Source organism: Myxine glutinosa, chromosome 11 (assembly GCF_964187855.1).
Source record: "Myxine glutinosa chromosome 11, kmMyxGlut1.1, whole genome shotgun sequence".
In the NCBI taxonomy this organism is placed as follows: domain Eukaryota; kingdom Metazoa; phylum Chordata; class Myxini; order Myxiniformes; family Myxinidae; genus Myxine; species Myxine glutinosa.
Genome location: NC_136271.1, coordinates 78,161,825 through 78,177,244, shown reverse-complemented (window position 1 = coordinate 78,177,244; position 15,420 = coordinate 78,161,825). Strand labels below are relative to the sequence as shown.

The window sequence follows — 15,420 nt, the reverse complement described above, 5'->3', positions numbered from 1 at the left end:
AAAGGAATATTATCTATGCAATACATGGAGGATGTAGAGATTGCATGTTGTAAGGGGCATGTGTTCGAAAATTCCTACATTTTGTGTACATAATATGTAGATGAGCTTATGAAACTCGGATAGAACAGAATGCAACAAGACTGAACATTTCAGCCATTGGGGTTTTGTGTGCAAATTCCCTTCTTTATTGTAACCATTAAAACAGAAAGTAAATACCGGTTCAACATCAAATTTTGTGACATTAAATTAAAATGTTCTGTTCAAAATGGTTGTCTTTTACAGGTTTTTACACAACAACAGATTAAGAACAATTCCACAAGGGACGTTCTCAACGCTGCACTCACTTAAGCGACTGTGAGTAACTAATGGCAAAACCTTAGAAAATATCCATTATATTGTTACGGACCGCGGATAAGGATGTTGATTTGCCGAGCGGATGGCACCGCGGCCGAACAGTTACCCCGACTAACCCGATTCCCGAACGTTGGCCGGATCGCGCCACAGATATTCAATAGGGAAAAGACAAATGCGACACGGATGTGAAGAAGAAGAAGAAGAAGACAAAAAGGTTGGCAATACTACTAAATTTATTCCTATTATATACACGCTCAAAGTAACCAAGGAAGATGGAAAGATAAGAAAATAATTTACAGAAGATATTAGACACAGTGCAACGCTAGCTTATACAAACTTAATTAACCCAGGGACAAGACACACAGAACAAACTCACGTACACAAAAGGATGGAAAGGCAGGAGGTGGATGGCTGGAGGGAGAGGAAGGTCCAACGGGTCCTGCAGCACGATCGGCGCGTTTCGCAGCCGCCGTTCCTTCGCGGCCCTGCTCAAAACTGCCGTCCAGGCCCCAAGCGGCTGTTGTTGCTGCTGTGGCTGCTGCTCCTGCTGCGGCTGTGTGGACGTTGCATGCTCTTTTTAGGACTCATCTCTCTCATCTTGTCAAAGCTCATCTGGTCCAACCCCTCAACTCAACAACTCCTCTCAACAACTCTCTTTTGGTCCAACCACTTGCACGTCTCCCTGTCCAACAACTCTTTCTCTCTTGGTCCAACAACTCCTCGGCTCTTGCGCGCGCGCTTTTTATAGCGCCTTCGGCGATCAAGCCGCCGGCCTTCAGGACCCGCCCCCCCGGTGAGCTCGCTTCGGCCCTGGTTGGTGGGCACAGGCCCTCTGACTCCACCCTTGATGACGATGGGCGGGCACGCCCTTCTTCCCCGAGCTGAGCACATGCTTAATGGCAGCTTTGGGGCGAAATCAGCAACCCACCGCTGTAACAAACCTGGCAAACTGCCCAGTGCGGTTTGCAATGGAGACTTGGAGGGGATGTAGCTGGAAATGGAGATTTTGGGAATGGGAATGAAAGGGAATCTATCTTGTTTCACTTGGTGCAATGGAGTGTCATCTTAATGGAAGACAAGGCCTTACCCTAATACACATAATAAAGATATAACTATCAACAAGGGGGAAATCTATGATTGGCTGACGTGTATGCTTTATGGAATTAACGACGGGAACGCCCTTTGACCTTTATACATAACTGGAGTAAGGAGGGTCCAGAATAAAGCACTAATAATAAAAAAACACAAAAAAAAAAACACAATCCTCATATCCATAACAATATTTAGTTGTTTTGATATGAAATGTATTGAAACACATCAGGGTAGAATATTTAACGAAGCCGAGATGGAGCAATTAATAGAGGCTGCCAATGTATTGCTTCTGAGGCCTTAACGTCTCCCAGCATTGTCATTAGCAATCCAATGTTTGCTTGCTTTTTGGCTGAGATGTCTGATGCATGGACTTGTCTCAGGTTGTGCAGCTGTTCTGTGGAGGTCTAAATAGTCTTCTCAAAAACAAAAATAATATGATATCACTACACTGCTTTGCTTTTCCTTACGCTCATCAGAGTTTCACTACGCTGCTCTTGAGTTTCACTATGCTGCTCTTGAGTTTCACTATGCTGCTCTTTAGTTTCACTATGCTGCTCGAAGTTTCACTTTGCTGCTCTTGAGTTTCACTACGCTGCTCTTGAGTTTCACTATGCTGCTCTTGAGTTTCACTATGCTGCTCTTGGGCTTCACTTTGCTGCTCTTGAGTTTCACTGTGCTGCTCTTGAGTTTCACTGTGCTGCTCTTGAGTTTCACTTTGCTGCTCTTGAGTTTCACTATGCTGCTCTTGAGTTTCACTACGCTGCTCTTGAGTTTCACTATGCTACTCTTGAGTTTCACTACGCTGCTCTTGAGTTTCACTATGCTGCTCGAAGTTTCACTTTGCTGCTCTTGAGTTTCACTATGCTGCTCTTGAGTTTAATTACGCTGCTCTTGAGTTTCACTACGCTGCTCTTGAGTTTCACTATGCTGCTCTTGAGTTTCACTTTGCTGCTCTTGAGTTTCACTATGCTGCTCTTGAGTTTCACTATGCTGCTCTTGAGTTTCACTACGCTGCTCTTGAGTTTCACTACGCTGCTCTTGAGTTTCACGATGCTGCTCTTGAGTTTCACTTTGCTGCTCGAAGTTTCACTTTGCTGATCTTGAGTTTCACTATGCTGCTCTTGAGTTTCACTACGCTGCTCTTGAGTTTCACTACGCTGCTCTTGAGTTTCACTATGCTGCTCTTGAGTTTCACTATGCTGCTCTTGAGTTTCATTCTGCTGCTCTTGAGTTTCACTATGCTGATCTTGAGTTTCACTACGCTGCTCTTGAGTTTTACTTTGCTGCTCTTGAGTTTCACGATGCTGCTCTTGAATTTTACTATGCTGCTTTTGAGTTTCACTATGCTGCTCTTGAGTTTCACTTTGCTGCTCTTGAGGTTCACTATGCTGCTCTTGAGTTTCACTTTGCTGCTCTTGAATTTCACGATGCTGCTCTTGAGTTTCACTATGCTGCTCTTGAGTTTCACTATGCTGCTCTTGAGTTTCACTCTGCTGCTCTTGAGTTTCACTTTGCTGCTTTTGAGTTTCACTTTGCTGCTTTTGAGTTTCACTTTGCTGCTTTTGAGTTTCAATATGCTGCTCATGAGTTTCACTGTGCTGCTCAAAGTTTCACTTTGTTGCTCTTGAGTTTCACTTTGCTGCCCTTGCGTTTTAGTTTGCTGCCCATGAGTTTTACTATGCTGCTCAAAGTTTCACTTTGCTGCCTTTGAGTTTTGCTTTGCTGCTCTTGAGTTTTACTTTGCTGCTCGTGAGATTCACTATGCTGCTCTTGAGTTTCACTATGCTGCTCGGAGTTTCACTACGCTGCTCGAAGTTTCACTTTGCTGCTTTTGAGTTTCATTATGCTGCTCAAAGTTTCACTTTGCTGCTGTTAAGTTTCACTTTGCTACCCTTGAGTTTTACTTTGCTGCTCTTGAGTTTCATTATGCTGCTCAAAGTTTCACTTTGCTGCTGTTAAGTTTCGCTACGCTGCTCGCACATTCACTATGCTGCTCGGTCGGTGTTAGTCACCCCTGGGAGGACATTCAATATCTTAGCACACTGAGCTTGTATTAGCTCATAATGTGAAGAAGAAGACACTCTTTTTGCATCTTAATGTATAGTGCTGCCGCAGCACTTTCCTAGACTATTGGGCACAATCCTGGATAGGTCGCCACTCCGACGCAGGATACTCAAATGATTCATTCTTCCTCGCAAGCTGGTACTCATTCTGCCAACCTCAGAAGGATGACAGGCTCAGTCAACCCACCCGGTGTTAATTCAACTGTGTGACAGGGGCTTGAACTCAGAATCCTAAGATCTCAAGACATGCGCCACCTAAACCGATAAGTAAACACCAGGATTAGCTAGCTCCCAACGGACATCACTGTATTGCTAAAACTTTCGGAACCTTCATCGTCTTTGAGAAAACCTTGCTTTTGCATTTTTACCCTCGCCAGAGGAGAGGGAATTGCATTTGAGTCCGTTTTTTGTCTGTCTGTCTGTCTGTCTGTTTGTCCGCACAGAATAAATATGATTTTCTCTGCAACCGTTGGTCCGATTGACAGGAAATTTTCACCATAGGTGCAACTCCACCTGTAGAATTTTTTAATCATAATTATGATGTCATAGGTCACGTGGTTCGGCCGCCATCTTGAAAAACCGAAAAACTTTGCACCTCTTTATCTCCAAAAGCGCTGAATAGAAAAAATTGAGACATGGCTCATTGTAAAGAACTCTCCATGGGGAATAAAATATGTTAATGATGATGTCATAGGTGCCTCCATTATGACTTCATAATTCGACAAGTACAAACCTTCATCCAATCAAGATGAAATTTCTTGAACGCCATGTAGGCATAAACTGGTGGAGAAAAAAATTCAATAATGATGACGTCTTCAGTCACGTGGTTCGGCCGCCATCTTGGAAAAACCTAAAAACGTTGCACCTCTCTCTATATCTCCGAAAGTGCTGAATAGAAAAAATTGAGACATGGCATTGTAAAGAACATTGACTTGATTGATTGATTGAATTGATTGATTGAAAGAACAAAGACTCATTGTAAAGAATTCTCCATGGGGAATAAAATATGCTAATGATGATGTCATAGGTGCCTCCATTATGACGTCATAATTCGACAAGTATAAAACTTCATCGAACAAGATTAAATTTCTTGAGCATAATCTAGGAATAAATTAGTTTAGAAAAATAAAATGATGACGTCATCGGTCACGTGGTTCGGTCGCCATATTTGTTTTAACACAAAAGCCTTAAAAAAAAACACTGAAAATACGTACTGGTGAGGGTTTGCAATCTCTGATTGCTCTTTTTCTTGTTACCCTCGCCAGAGGAGAGGGTATTGCATTTGAGTCCGTTTGTTTGTCTGTTTGTTTGTCTGTCTGTCTGTCTGTTTGTCCGCACAGAATAAATATGATTTTCTCTGCAACCGTTGGTCCGATTGACAGGAAATTTTCACCATAGGTGCAACTCCACCTGTATATATTTTGTAATGATAATTGTGACGTCATAGGTCACGTGGTTCGGCCGCCATCTTGGAAAAACCGAAAAACGTTGCACCTGTATATCTCCGAAAGTGCTGAATAGAAAAAATTGAGACATGGCTCATTGTAAAGAACTCTCCATGGGCAATAAAATATGTTAATGATGATGTCATAGGTGCCTCCATTATGATGTCATAATTCAACAAGTACAAAACTACATCCAATCGAGATGAAATTTCTTGAGCGCCATGTCGGCATTAACTGGTGGAGGAAAAAAAAATGATGACGTCATTGGTCACGTGTTTCGGCCGCCATATTTGATTTAACACAAAAGCCTTAAAAACCACTGAAAATACATCCTGGTGAGGGTTTGAAATCTCTGATTGCTCTTTTTCTTGTTAACTTTGCAATTCTCACATTAAAGTTTTTTTGTGAATATGTATTATCCAAGCTGCAAGCAGTTCTTTTATTCATAGGATCTTGTATCCAGCCATCTTTTTCATAAAATACTTGGATCTGCGCTGCAATGAAGATGTCTTTCGGGATAAAATGGACTGTGCTTCACTTTACACCAAAACCATAGAATCGAACCTGCTTTACATGGAAAATATTCGAAACGGCTGCCATTTTTAATCTCTTTGATCTTATGACACTTTTGATTATTTACGACAAAACCGATCACATTTTCATTTTTTGTACGTTATTATTGAAGTCGTAAAAAGCAGTGTATGCACAATGTTGGCTTCTGCTTCTTCCATTCATTCCATTATCTACCGAGGTTAAATAATTGGCAGGAATCATTTAATATTTATTTATTTATTTTTCTAACCATTAATGTCTTACATTTTTTTTCCTGATCTTAATCATTTTTTAATGGCGCAACAGGTCGGAAGAGCAAAGGACCGCTTGTGCCACAGGTTATTTGAGCTTCCGTGTAGTACTATTTGCCTCAATTAGATGTGCAGATGGTACGGCTGTTATCTATTACTAGCGAATTCCACCTCCCTGCGCTTTGTTTGGTATTAAATATTGGTTTGGTATAATATTGGTATTAAAAAAAAACGCTTCTGTACACCGCCCTTGAGGCTCGGTTTGCTAGCCACCGTCTAAAATTCCAATATAAGAGACATAACTACTCTTTTATGGAAAATGTTTTTCGAGTTTGTTTTAACCTCAAAAATAGACCGTAGTGAACACATATTCTTGTTTGAAGATTGACCTGACCTTTAAAACCTACCCTTCAGAAGGGGACAGACATCTGTACAAACACACAAACTGACATTGTGCTTTATATAGCAGATTGTTCTTGACATTCTGATTGTGTTAAGTATTAATTTTGAAGACGTTATATTGATGTAATCTGAAAGTAAAGGCATGCACTGTTTGGAGTAAGATGAGTTAAGCGTGACTGATCTTAACCCTCAAGGTGCTGTCACTGAGTTATTGGAGTGTTTTCCCACCAGGCGTCTTGACTCAAACCTATTGGTGTGCAACTGTTCCGTCCTGTGGCTGGCCGAGTTGTTGCGAGAGTTTGCCTTCAGGGGGGAAACTCAAGCGGCAGCAGCCTGCAACACCCCACAGAACCTCCACGGGCGCTCTGTCGCCACAATCACTGCACAGGAACTCGGGTGCACAGGGCATTTTCCAGGTGAGACCATTCAAAGTGCAGTAGATTTCATGAGGCTTGGTGTTGCATGGGAGAGGGTAAAAAGCAGTGAGTATGGCAGTGGGACATGTGCAAGAGGGTGAGACTGATAGATGTGAAAGTGGCAGAAAATGAGATAGAAAAGTGTGTAAATGTCAAGTTAATATTACAGGGATCTCATGTCATAGCTCAGGTGTGAGCTGCTTCAAGCTCTTGTTATTCAGGAATGTGCTGCAGATGCATAGGAAATTTCAGTTCAACACTCAGTGCATGTGCGATGCATGTTTCATGATCAAGAGGCAAAATGTTCGGATCTCCACCCATGTCCTCTAATTGTGTACCTGATACGTAATAAGAAACTGTCACATTGAAGCGAAAAGCTCCAGAAAGTTCTCATAATGGTACGTCAAAAGCCATTATATGTCATGTACCAGTTTTTGGCAGGAATTTATGGTTTACCTTTTTATTACTGAGAGGATTTAGGTATATATATATATGTGTGTATATACAAACATATATACTATATATATATTATTGTTAGTGCTATGCATGAATGGGAGATATGTCGAAGGCAGTGGGAAATTGGGGTGTGAAGAGAATGTTATAGATCTGCAATCTGGTGGTGAAAGAAGGCCGCATTCCAGTGGATTGGGAACTGAGGACCCTCGTCCCTCTATACAAGGGGAAAGGTGACCCTCTGGAGTATGGCTCGTACCGAGCGATAAAGTTATTGGAGCATGAAATGAAGGTATTGGAAAGGGTGTTGGAGAGGAGGATAAGGAAGAAGGTGAAGATCGACGAAATGCAGTTTGGATTTATGCCAGGAAGAGGAACGACAGACGCGCTCTTTATTGTGAGGCAGTTGCAGGAGAAGTACATGGAGAAGAGGAAGAAGTTGTTTCTTGGGTTTGTTGATATGGAGAAAGCTTTCGATAGGGTTCCACACGAAGTATTGACATGGGCATTGAGGAAGTTAGGAGTGGAGGAATGGTTGATCAGAGTAGTGATGGCAATGTACAAAAGAGCATGCACAGCTGTAAGGATGAAGGACGGGAACAGTGGTGAGTTTGAGGTGAAGGTGGGAGGGCATCAGGGGTCGGTACTAAGTCCACTACTATTTGTAGCTGTGATGGAGGTACTGGCTCAGAACGTAAAGGAGGGTTTACCGTGGGAGTTGTTGTATGCAGATGATCTGTTGTTGATTGCGGAAAGTATGGATGGACTGAAGGAAAAGATGAACAAGTGGAAGGAATGTATGGAGACAAAAAGGTCTGAAGGTGAATATCGGAAAGATGAAGGTGATGGCAAGTGGTAAAGCATGTGGTGAGGTGGAAAGAACTGGGAAGTGGCCATGTGCTGTGTGCAGGAAGGGTGTCGGAGTGAACTCCATTCAATGTACAATGTGCGCTGAGTGGTTTCATCAAAAATGCAGTGGTCTGAGAGGGTCATTAACCAGTGTGGCAGCTACATTCAAATGTAAGGTCTGCAAAGAGGGAGCTGCATATGGAGGAAATGTTGAGTTGGATCTTGGAGACTGCGTGAAGCTGGAAGGTGTGAAAACATTTTGCTACCTCGGAGACATGCTGAATGGAGAAGGTGGATCAGACTCGGCAACGGTTGCTCGAGTGAGATGTGCATGGAAGAAGTTTCGGGAACTGAGTGGCGTGCTGATGAGGAGGGGAGTGCCGTTGAAGCTGAAGGGAAAGGTGTATGCTGCATGTGTGAGAAGTGTTATGATTTATGGGAGCGAGACATGGGTAATGAACGTAGAGCAGCAACGAAGGCTGGAAAGAGTGGAAATGCGAATGGTTCGGTGGATGTGCGGAGTATCGTTGAAAGAGAGGAAGACAAATGATGAATTGCGAAAGATGATGGGAATAGAGCCTGTGATTGATGCTGTGAAGAGGAACAGGTTGAGATGGTTTGGTCATGTGTTGAGGAAGGATGAAAGTGACTGGTTGAGATGAGTGATGGAAATGAATGTAGAAGGAAGTAGAGGACCGGGAAGACCGATAAAGACTTGGCTAAAGATGGTGGAAGAAGTAATGCGGGCAAGGGGGTTAACAAGGAGAGATGCAGAAAATAGGGCTAAATGGTGAAGATTGTCATGGGGACCGCAAGGCTCACACCCGCTCTAGCAGGGAAAATGGCCTTAAAATGCATGGATGTTGTTGTGCCTTTCCCGAGACCTTTACCGAGACCCGAGACCGAGAAACGGGACCTTTCCCGAGGGTTGTTGTTGTTGTTAGTGCTATGCCGATATTGGAACCGGCAATCGGAACAAACCGATATCGCCTATTTTTTCGGTAATCTGTACTGGCAGATTACAATCAGTGTGCAGTTCTGATGACCGATTAAAGTTGTACTGGACTCACTACAACCCCAAAACCTTGAGTAGTTTTCACCCTTGTTTGGAGCTAATTTCAATAAACAAATTGAAGAAAACAATGTTGCACCGAAACAATGCTTTAGAAACAGCTGTGTGTACAAAGAAAACCACGACGGCTCCGACTGTACTATGCGATACGCGATGGCTCTTCCTGACTTCATGGCAGAGTACGTTCAAGGCGTGCATCAATGTGTCCGTTAAATTTATTATTTTCACATTTCAAAGGTGGACTTACAGTATTCTGGCTCCCTGAGGAAAATGAGGCACATTTTACATGCAGTTTGTAAAATTACTGCTTCATTCATTAGACTGTATGCTGTGACGTGTTCTCGCACAATCGGAAGTGATCCTGAGGCGCACGGCATTCCCAAAACACATAACCAAACACATGGAGCTCTATTTATTCCTCCGTGATAACAATTACTTTGTTTTTAATCTCTTCTTCCTCCTCTGTTACCCTCGTTATTTCCCAGTGCGTCTCTTCACGGCTCCCAGTTGCCCTTGGTTGCCTCTGTGTATTTTTAAATTATTTTATTGTGTCGCTAATTTCCTTAATCTGTTTGTTTCATTCATTTTTGCTCTATCGTCAGTCCTTCTACCCCCTATATGAGTCTTTCCACCTCCTTCACGTTCCCCATCTCTCCCCTCACTCTTCTTCAAGAAGAAGAGGCGCCATTTCCTTACGCATCACTTCGCCCATCTCATGTTTGATTTCCCCGCTCATCCCGTCCATTCTAGTGCCCATAACTAGCATTTCGCAACTCATTCTTTCTCTCATCAACTCCATTTGTGCTTTTAACGGGACCATAAAGAGCCCCATATCGAGCGGTGCTGGCGCACTACCCTGTGGTACAACTGGTGCAACTTCCATGGATTCCGAATTTTCCTCGTTTTGGGTCTTCTCAGCTAATCTTGTGAAATCACCAGGTGAGTGCCTACACTTGTGCGCTGATAAGACCATTTATAACACTGAGTGAACAGGTGATCGATTAATTTAATTAATTGATAATTGTTCGGAACGGAATCCCTTTGTAACCCGAGGGTTCCCTGTTCCTGCATTTTCACATTTTGTGTTAAAGTTGATTTTCACATGATTAGACAAACAGGAAACGCTTCATTTTACATCCGTGAATAACTGATCCAACGAGCACACTTGCTTCCTTCCTGCCTTCCTGCTTTCCTTCCTTCCTTCCTTCCATGTGAATGCTGCTTCATCAGAATGAACATTTCCTCACACGGTACCTCATCTCATTGTTCGTTTTAAAAATAACAGAATGCTGTTCTGTTCGATGAACCAATCGATTGGAGAACTGATTTAAAATGTATCGATTCACAGCCACTAAATACCGTCAATACGACAATCCGGGCATGGCACCGATCAAGCACGATAAACACTTCATGCGTGAAATGACGTCATTATTTAATTATTTCATATTCGGATTCGGTAGTGTAATCGGCAGATTTTTTTTTTCTAATCGGTTATCGGTTATAGTCAAATTTCCTAATCGGCACAGCACTAATATATATACGAGTATATGTATATATATGAAAACTCAGATATATACATATATATATATAAAATGTTTTACTGGTATTTGATTTTAATTATTTTTTATTGTTTACTGTTGTAGAAATATTACATGTACTTGCAAAAGTTTGCAATAAAAACGAACATTGTTTGCTTCAAACACAACAACAACAACAACAACAACAACAACAGGCATTTTAAGGCCATTTTCCCTGCTGGAGCGGGGGTTAGCCTTGCGGGCCCCATGACAATCTTCTCCATTTTGCCCTATTTTATACATCTCCCCTTGTTAACCCCCTTGCCCGCATTTCTTCTTCCACCACCTTTAGCCAAGTCTTTCTCGGTCTTCCCCATCCTCTACTTCCTTCTACATCCATTTCCATCATTCTTCTCAACCAGTCACTTTCATCCTTCCTCAACACATGATCAAACCATCTCGACCTGTTTCTCTTCACAGCATCCACCACAGGCTCTATTCCCATCATCTTTCGCAATTCATCATTTGTCTTCCTCGTGTTTGCTTGAAACACGAAAGCCTGTATTTGGCAAACGTTGTTCAGTTGAACTTTATTACGTAATGAACATGGTTGGCATGAACGCTTGCTTTCCTGATGACGACGTGAACAGGCTAATTCTTCGAGATTTTATTATTGGTCCAGGAGCAAGGCCTGTAAAAAAATGTCTCGCTCAACCCACACTACATGCAAGGTTTGGTGGCAAAATCTGTTCGGGCAACCCTTCTGGGACATTTCTACGGTCGGTGCCACTCCAGATTGTGGTACAACTTTTTTTTCTACAGGCAACTGTCTGTGGTGGGGTTCGGCTCTCAAAAAGTGTCTGAAATAGGGGTGATTGTGTCATACTGGTGTTAGTTAATGCAATATTTTTTGCAATATTGCTGGCAATCCAACATAACAGCGGTGCAAATGGAACAGAACACAATGCTTCATCATGCTGGTGTTGGTCATAAATTAAGCAGGATATTCTGGGGGGTTTATCACCTTATGGGGTTGGGGTTGATTGGGGTTGGGTGGAGTTGGGGAGGGATTTTGCTCCAGCATTCAGTTAAATTGTTGTTCTTACTTTAACTACATAACACTTTGAGCATTACATATTTGATTGCAGATATCTTACAAATAACACCAAAATTAATTGCTCTATACACCATAATAATCCAAACAGAAAACAATAAATTTTTGCCATTTTAAAATAAATTTTATTTCATTAATAATGCAATTTTCTTCCTGAAAACCACTTGGAAAAACATAAATCAACAAGAAAGAGCAATCAGAGCTTGCAGACCGTCGCCAGGATGTGTTTATGAGATGTATATTGTTGGGTGTTTTTGTACATTCTTTCATTATTTTGTACAACTCCACTTTCATCAGACATGCGTGGCATATAACGTCCTCTTTATAAAACTTGATTCATTATTGTATTTGAAATATTTTTGATTGCCTCACATGGCTGGATAAAATAATATGGTGGAGTTTCTTCTTCTTCAAACAATAACAACTTCTGGCTGCCAGACCGTAAGACCAATCATATTGAAATTTTAAACACTTGTTTCACTTTACGAATGCTACATCACATTGACGTTTCACATCGATCAATGAAGCGGTTCAAGAGATAGGATTTAAAAAAGATTTTCATTCAATCCAACACGGCGCCAAACCATGTGACGTATGACTTATTCAAGGACAGGATGGTATGTATACACAAGGTATGGGGAACAAATGTTTGAAGTTTCCATTCGATCTGTTTGGCCGTTCTGGAGGAATGGCTTTTTAAAGTTTTTATTCTTCAAAAAATCATAGCAGCTAAACCATGTGACCTATGATCTTAATCGGATGAAGTTTTGTACTTGTCCAATTATGACGTCATAATGGAGGCATCTATGACATAATCATTAAGACATGTTTTTCCCCATGGAGAGTTATTTTCAATGAGCCATGTCTCAATTGTTTCGACAGTGCTTTCGGAGATATAGAGGTGCAAAGTTTTTCGGTTTTTCTAAGATGGCACCTGTACCACGTGACCTATAACATCATTATTATGATTAAAGATTTATACAGGAGGAGGCGCACCTATGGTGAAAATTTCCTGTCAATCGGACCAACGGTTGCAGAGAAAAGCATACCTAATCTGTGCGGACAAACAAACAGACAGACAGACAAACAAACGGACTCAAATGCAATACCCTTTCCTTTAGTGAGGGTAATTATGGAGGTAAGAAAAGTACTTCTACAATCTTTATTATCAAATTACGATGATCAACAAATTGGATTTATCCATAGTGATGATTAGAATCCTACAATCCGGCTCAAATATACATTGTTTTTAAAAAGCCATATCATCTCAAAATGGTGTCTCATACATACTCAATAAATTTTCACTAATAATAGGGATGTTCCAAGTGTGCCTTTGTCTTTTGGATTGGCCCAAGCTGGGTTTACACTGTGTTAGTGGGTCGTGGAGGAACGGGACAGAGGAAATCCCCAGGACGCCTTGCTTAAAGGACAAAAGGGGTCAACGAGGCCTGGTTGGATCATTGCTGGCATTCCACCATCCATTGTACTCGTTTTGGCTTTTGGGAGATGTTGCCTCGCACCTGGTTCCCGAAGCTGTCTATTTTGAGTCAGGCGTCCACCCTGCACATCAGATAAGGGAAGTCTCGCCGAAAATTGTTTTGTTGCATGAGTGTGATCTGTGGTGTAGGAATTGTTTTATTTCCAATCATTGTACATAAGTTTGAATATTCCCATTTACCTCTTTGTCTCCATTTGACTTGCTTTGTGCGTTCCATTTTTGTTTATAGCATCTTATTGTCTTCTTCCCCATTTACTTGACAAATAAATCCTTTAAAGGGTAAGAAAACATGTTTCACCTGTCTGTTTCCATGTCCGTGTGCTGCCATTATTTTGGTCTAATTGAATGATCGTTCGAGAACAGTAAAGTTACAATTAATCAAATAAACACAGTGTAATAACTAATAAAAGATCGATCGTTCCATCTCCCGAGTCTAAATCCTGTTTTAATAGGAGCTTCAGATGTGACAATATAAAAGTGGAAGCGTGTTATCATTAAAAGACATCAAACCTTATATTCATATCGACATTTCTGCATAAGACATGGCAATCCAATTGGTGGACTTAAAACCAAAATCCAGAATGGAGTAGGTGGACAGGGGTAGAATGTACAACAAGGTGCGTTTAATGCGACTTATGCATGCGCAACAAAATTCTGCCATAAACAAGACCGAAAGTCTAACAGTGGCGTAGCTGGGCTTGTAAAATATTATAAACCACAAACACACATGATTAGTTTTTTAAACAGTCGATAATGCTGTTTAAAACATTAAACAAAGAAATTTGGAGGAATCCAGACATCCGTGAGGTAAGTCTTGCTTACAGAACTGAGGGAAGATCTACTGTAATCTATATACGCCACAAGGGTTGGGTTAAATACATGCTATCAAAAAACCGAGGTGAATTCCTTATTTCCGTGGTTGTTAGTACCGTACACTGCTTATCATCGATTCATGAACTATACACCGCTTCAATCCATTAACTTTGTATTCACGACATTGTGATTAAAGTGTTATGGTCATATTTACTGTATTATTATTATCACTGTTACCAAAACAATACTACTGAAACGATACACTACTGTATTAAGAAACCTGGGCTTAATTTGTCCGAAGTGGTCCGAAAGGAAGGCATGAAGCCTAAGGCCTATATGTACCATTTTGTTGGAAGAGCCATAACGCCGATGCTTTCAATATTTGATGATCATTTTAACAATCGGTTTGTTTGTGTTTCACACTGAATGAAAAACGTAAAGGTAGAGCATGGCAATTATGATATATGACAGGTTCGATGATATGTTCGGCCTGAACGAAATTGGAATCAAAATGCCGGAGTGTGGAGAGTCAGGCGCTGCACGGCCGTAATGACATCAGACGTAATCACATCACCCTGTCATGTGACCAGATCCTCAGCTCTAATTGGTATACGTTTGAGGGGACATACATACATGCATATATACAGATGGAAAAACACTGTTCTAGATGGCTTTGCCCTATGGGCTATGCCCTAAAAAAATATCTGGTGTAGTCTGCTGTGGTTCAACACCACGCAGATGGGATTTCAAGGTATGTATGAAATGTGTCATTTACGAAAGAAACGGGCCCAGAAAAAAAAAATTCTAAATTAAGAAATAAAAAATGGAGCAACTTGTGCCACATCTAGCGCTGCTTCTTAAAGAAATTAGGCAGATTCCCGTAGATATAACGTGAATCCTGAGAGAAAAAGGCTATTTTAAAAACTATTAAAAACATGTAAAAACATAAAGATGGAATCCTACCAAAATAATAAAACATATAAAACATCAAGCGCATTAAATTCGTTTATATTATGATAAAATACTGTATTTATAATTATCTTCAAAAGAAGTCGCACAAATACAAATTGCGACACCAACTGATGAGAGGGAAGCTCTAAATTTCCTGGTCGAGTGATTGTGAAGCTTGGCGTAGACATCTTGATAGCCCCCAAAACGAAGCTGCTCCATTTGGTGACACGCTTTGATGTATTTACAGTATACTCTCTCACTGATCTGCATTTTGCGTTCTTATTAACTATTTTATATATTCCCCCTAAAAAACACAGAAAGAAGAAGAAGAAAAAAAAACACTAAAAAGGTAAAAACATAGAGGGATGAAATCACAAAAAAAACAACCAAACAATGTAGGAATGCCACCACAATATGACACCACAGCCCTCATATGAATCTTTTAACGTTCCACCACAATCCCACAACAAAAGTAAAACTTTAATAAACAATATTATAAAGGAACATTTTTCAATTTTCCGCCATTCTTGCGCGAACACCGCCAGTTTGGGCTATGTTGGGTGAACCTTTGGGAAACC

General features: G+C 41.1%; 1 protein-coding gene across 1 annotated transcript in view; it reads left to right on the top strand.

The window, feature by feature from the left end:
* PXDN (peroxidasin) overlaps positions 1 to 15,420 on the top strand; it is a gene marked incomplete in the record, with an annotated part of 235,630 nt that overhangs the window by 65,031 nt on the left and 155,179 nt on the right. The window contains 2 exon segments of the mRNA XM_078786805.1: positions 283 to 354; positions 6,391 to 6,575. Coding sequence (XP_078642931.1) covers positions 283 to 354; positions 6,391 to 6,575 — 257 coding nt within the window.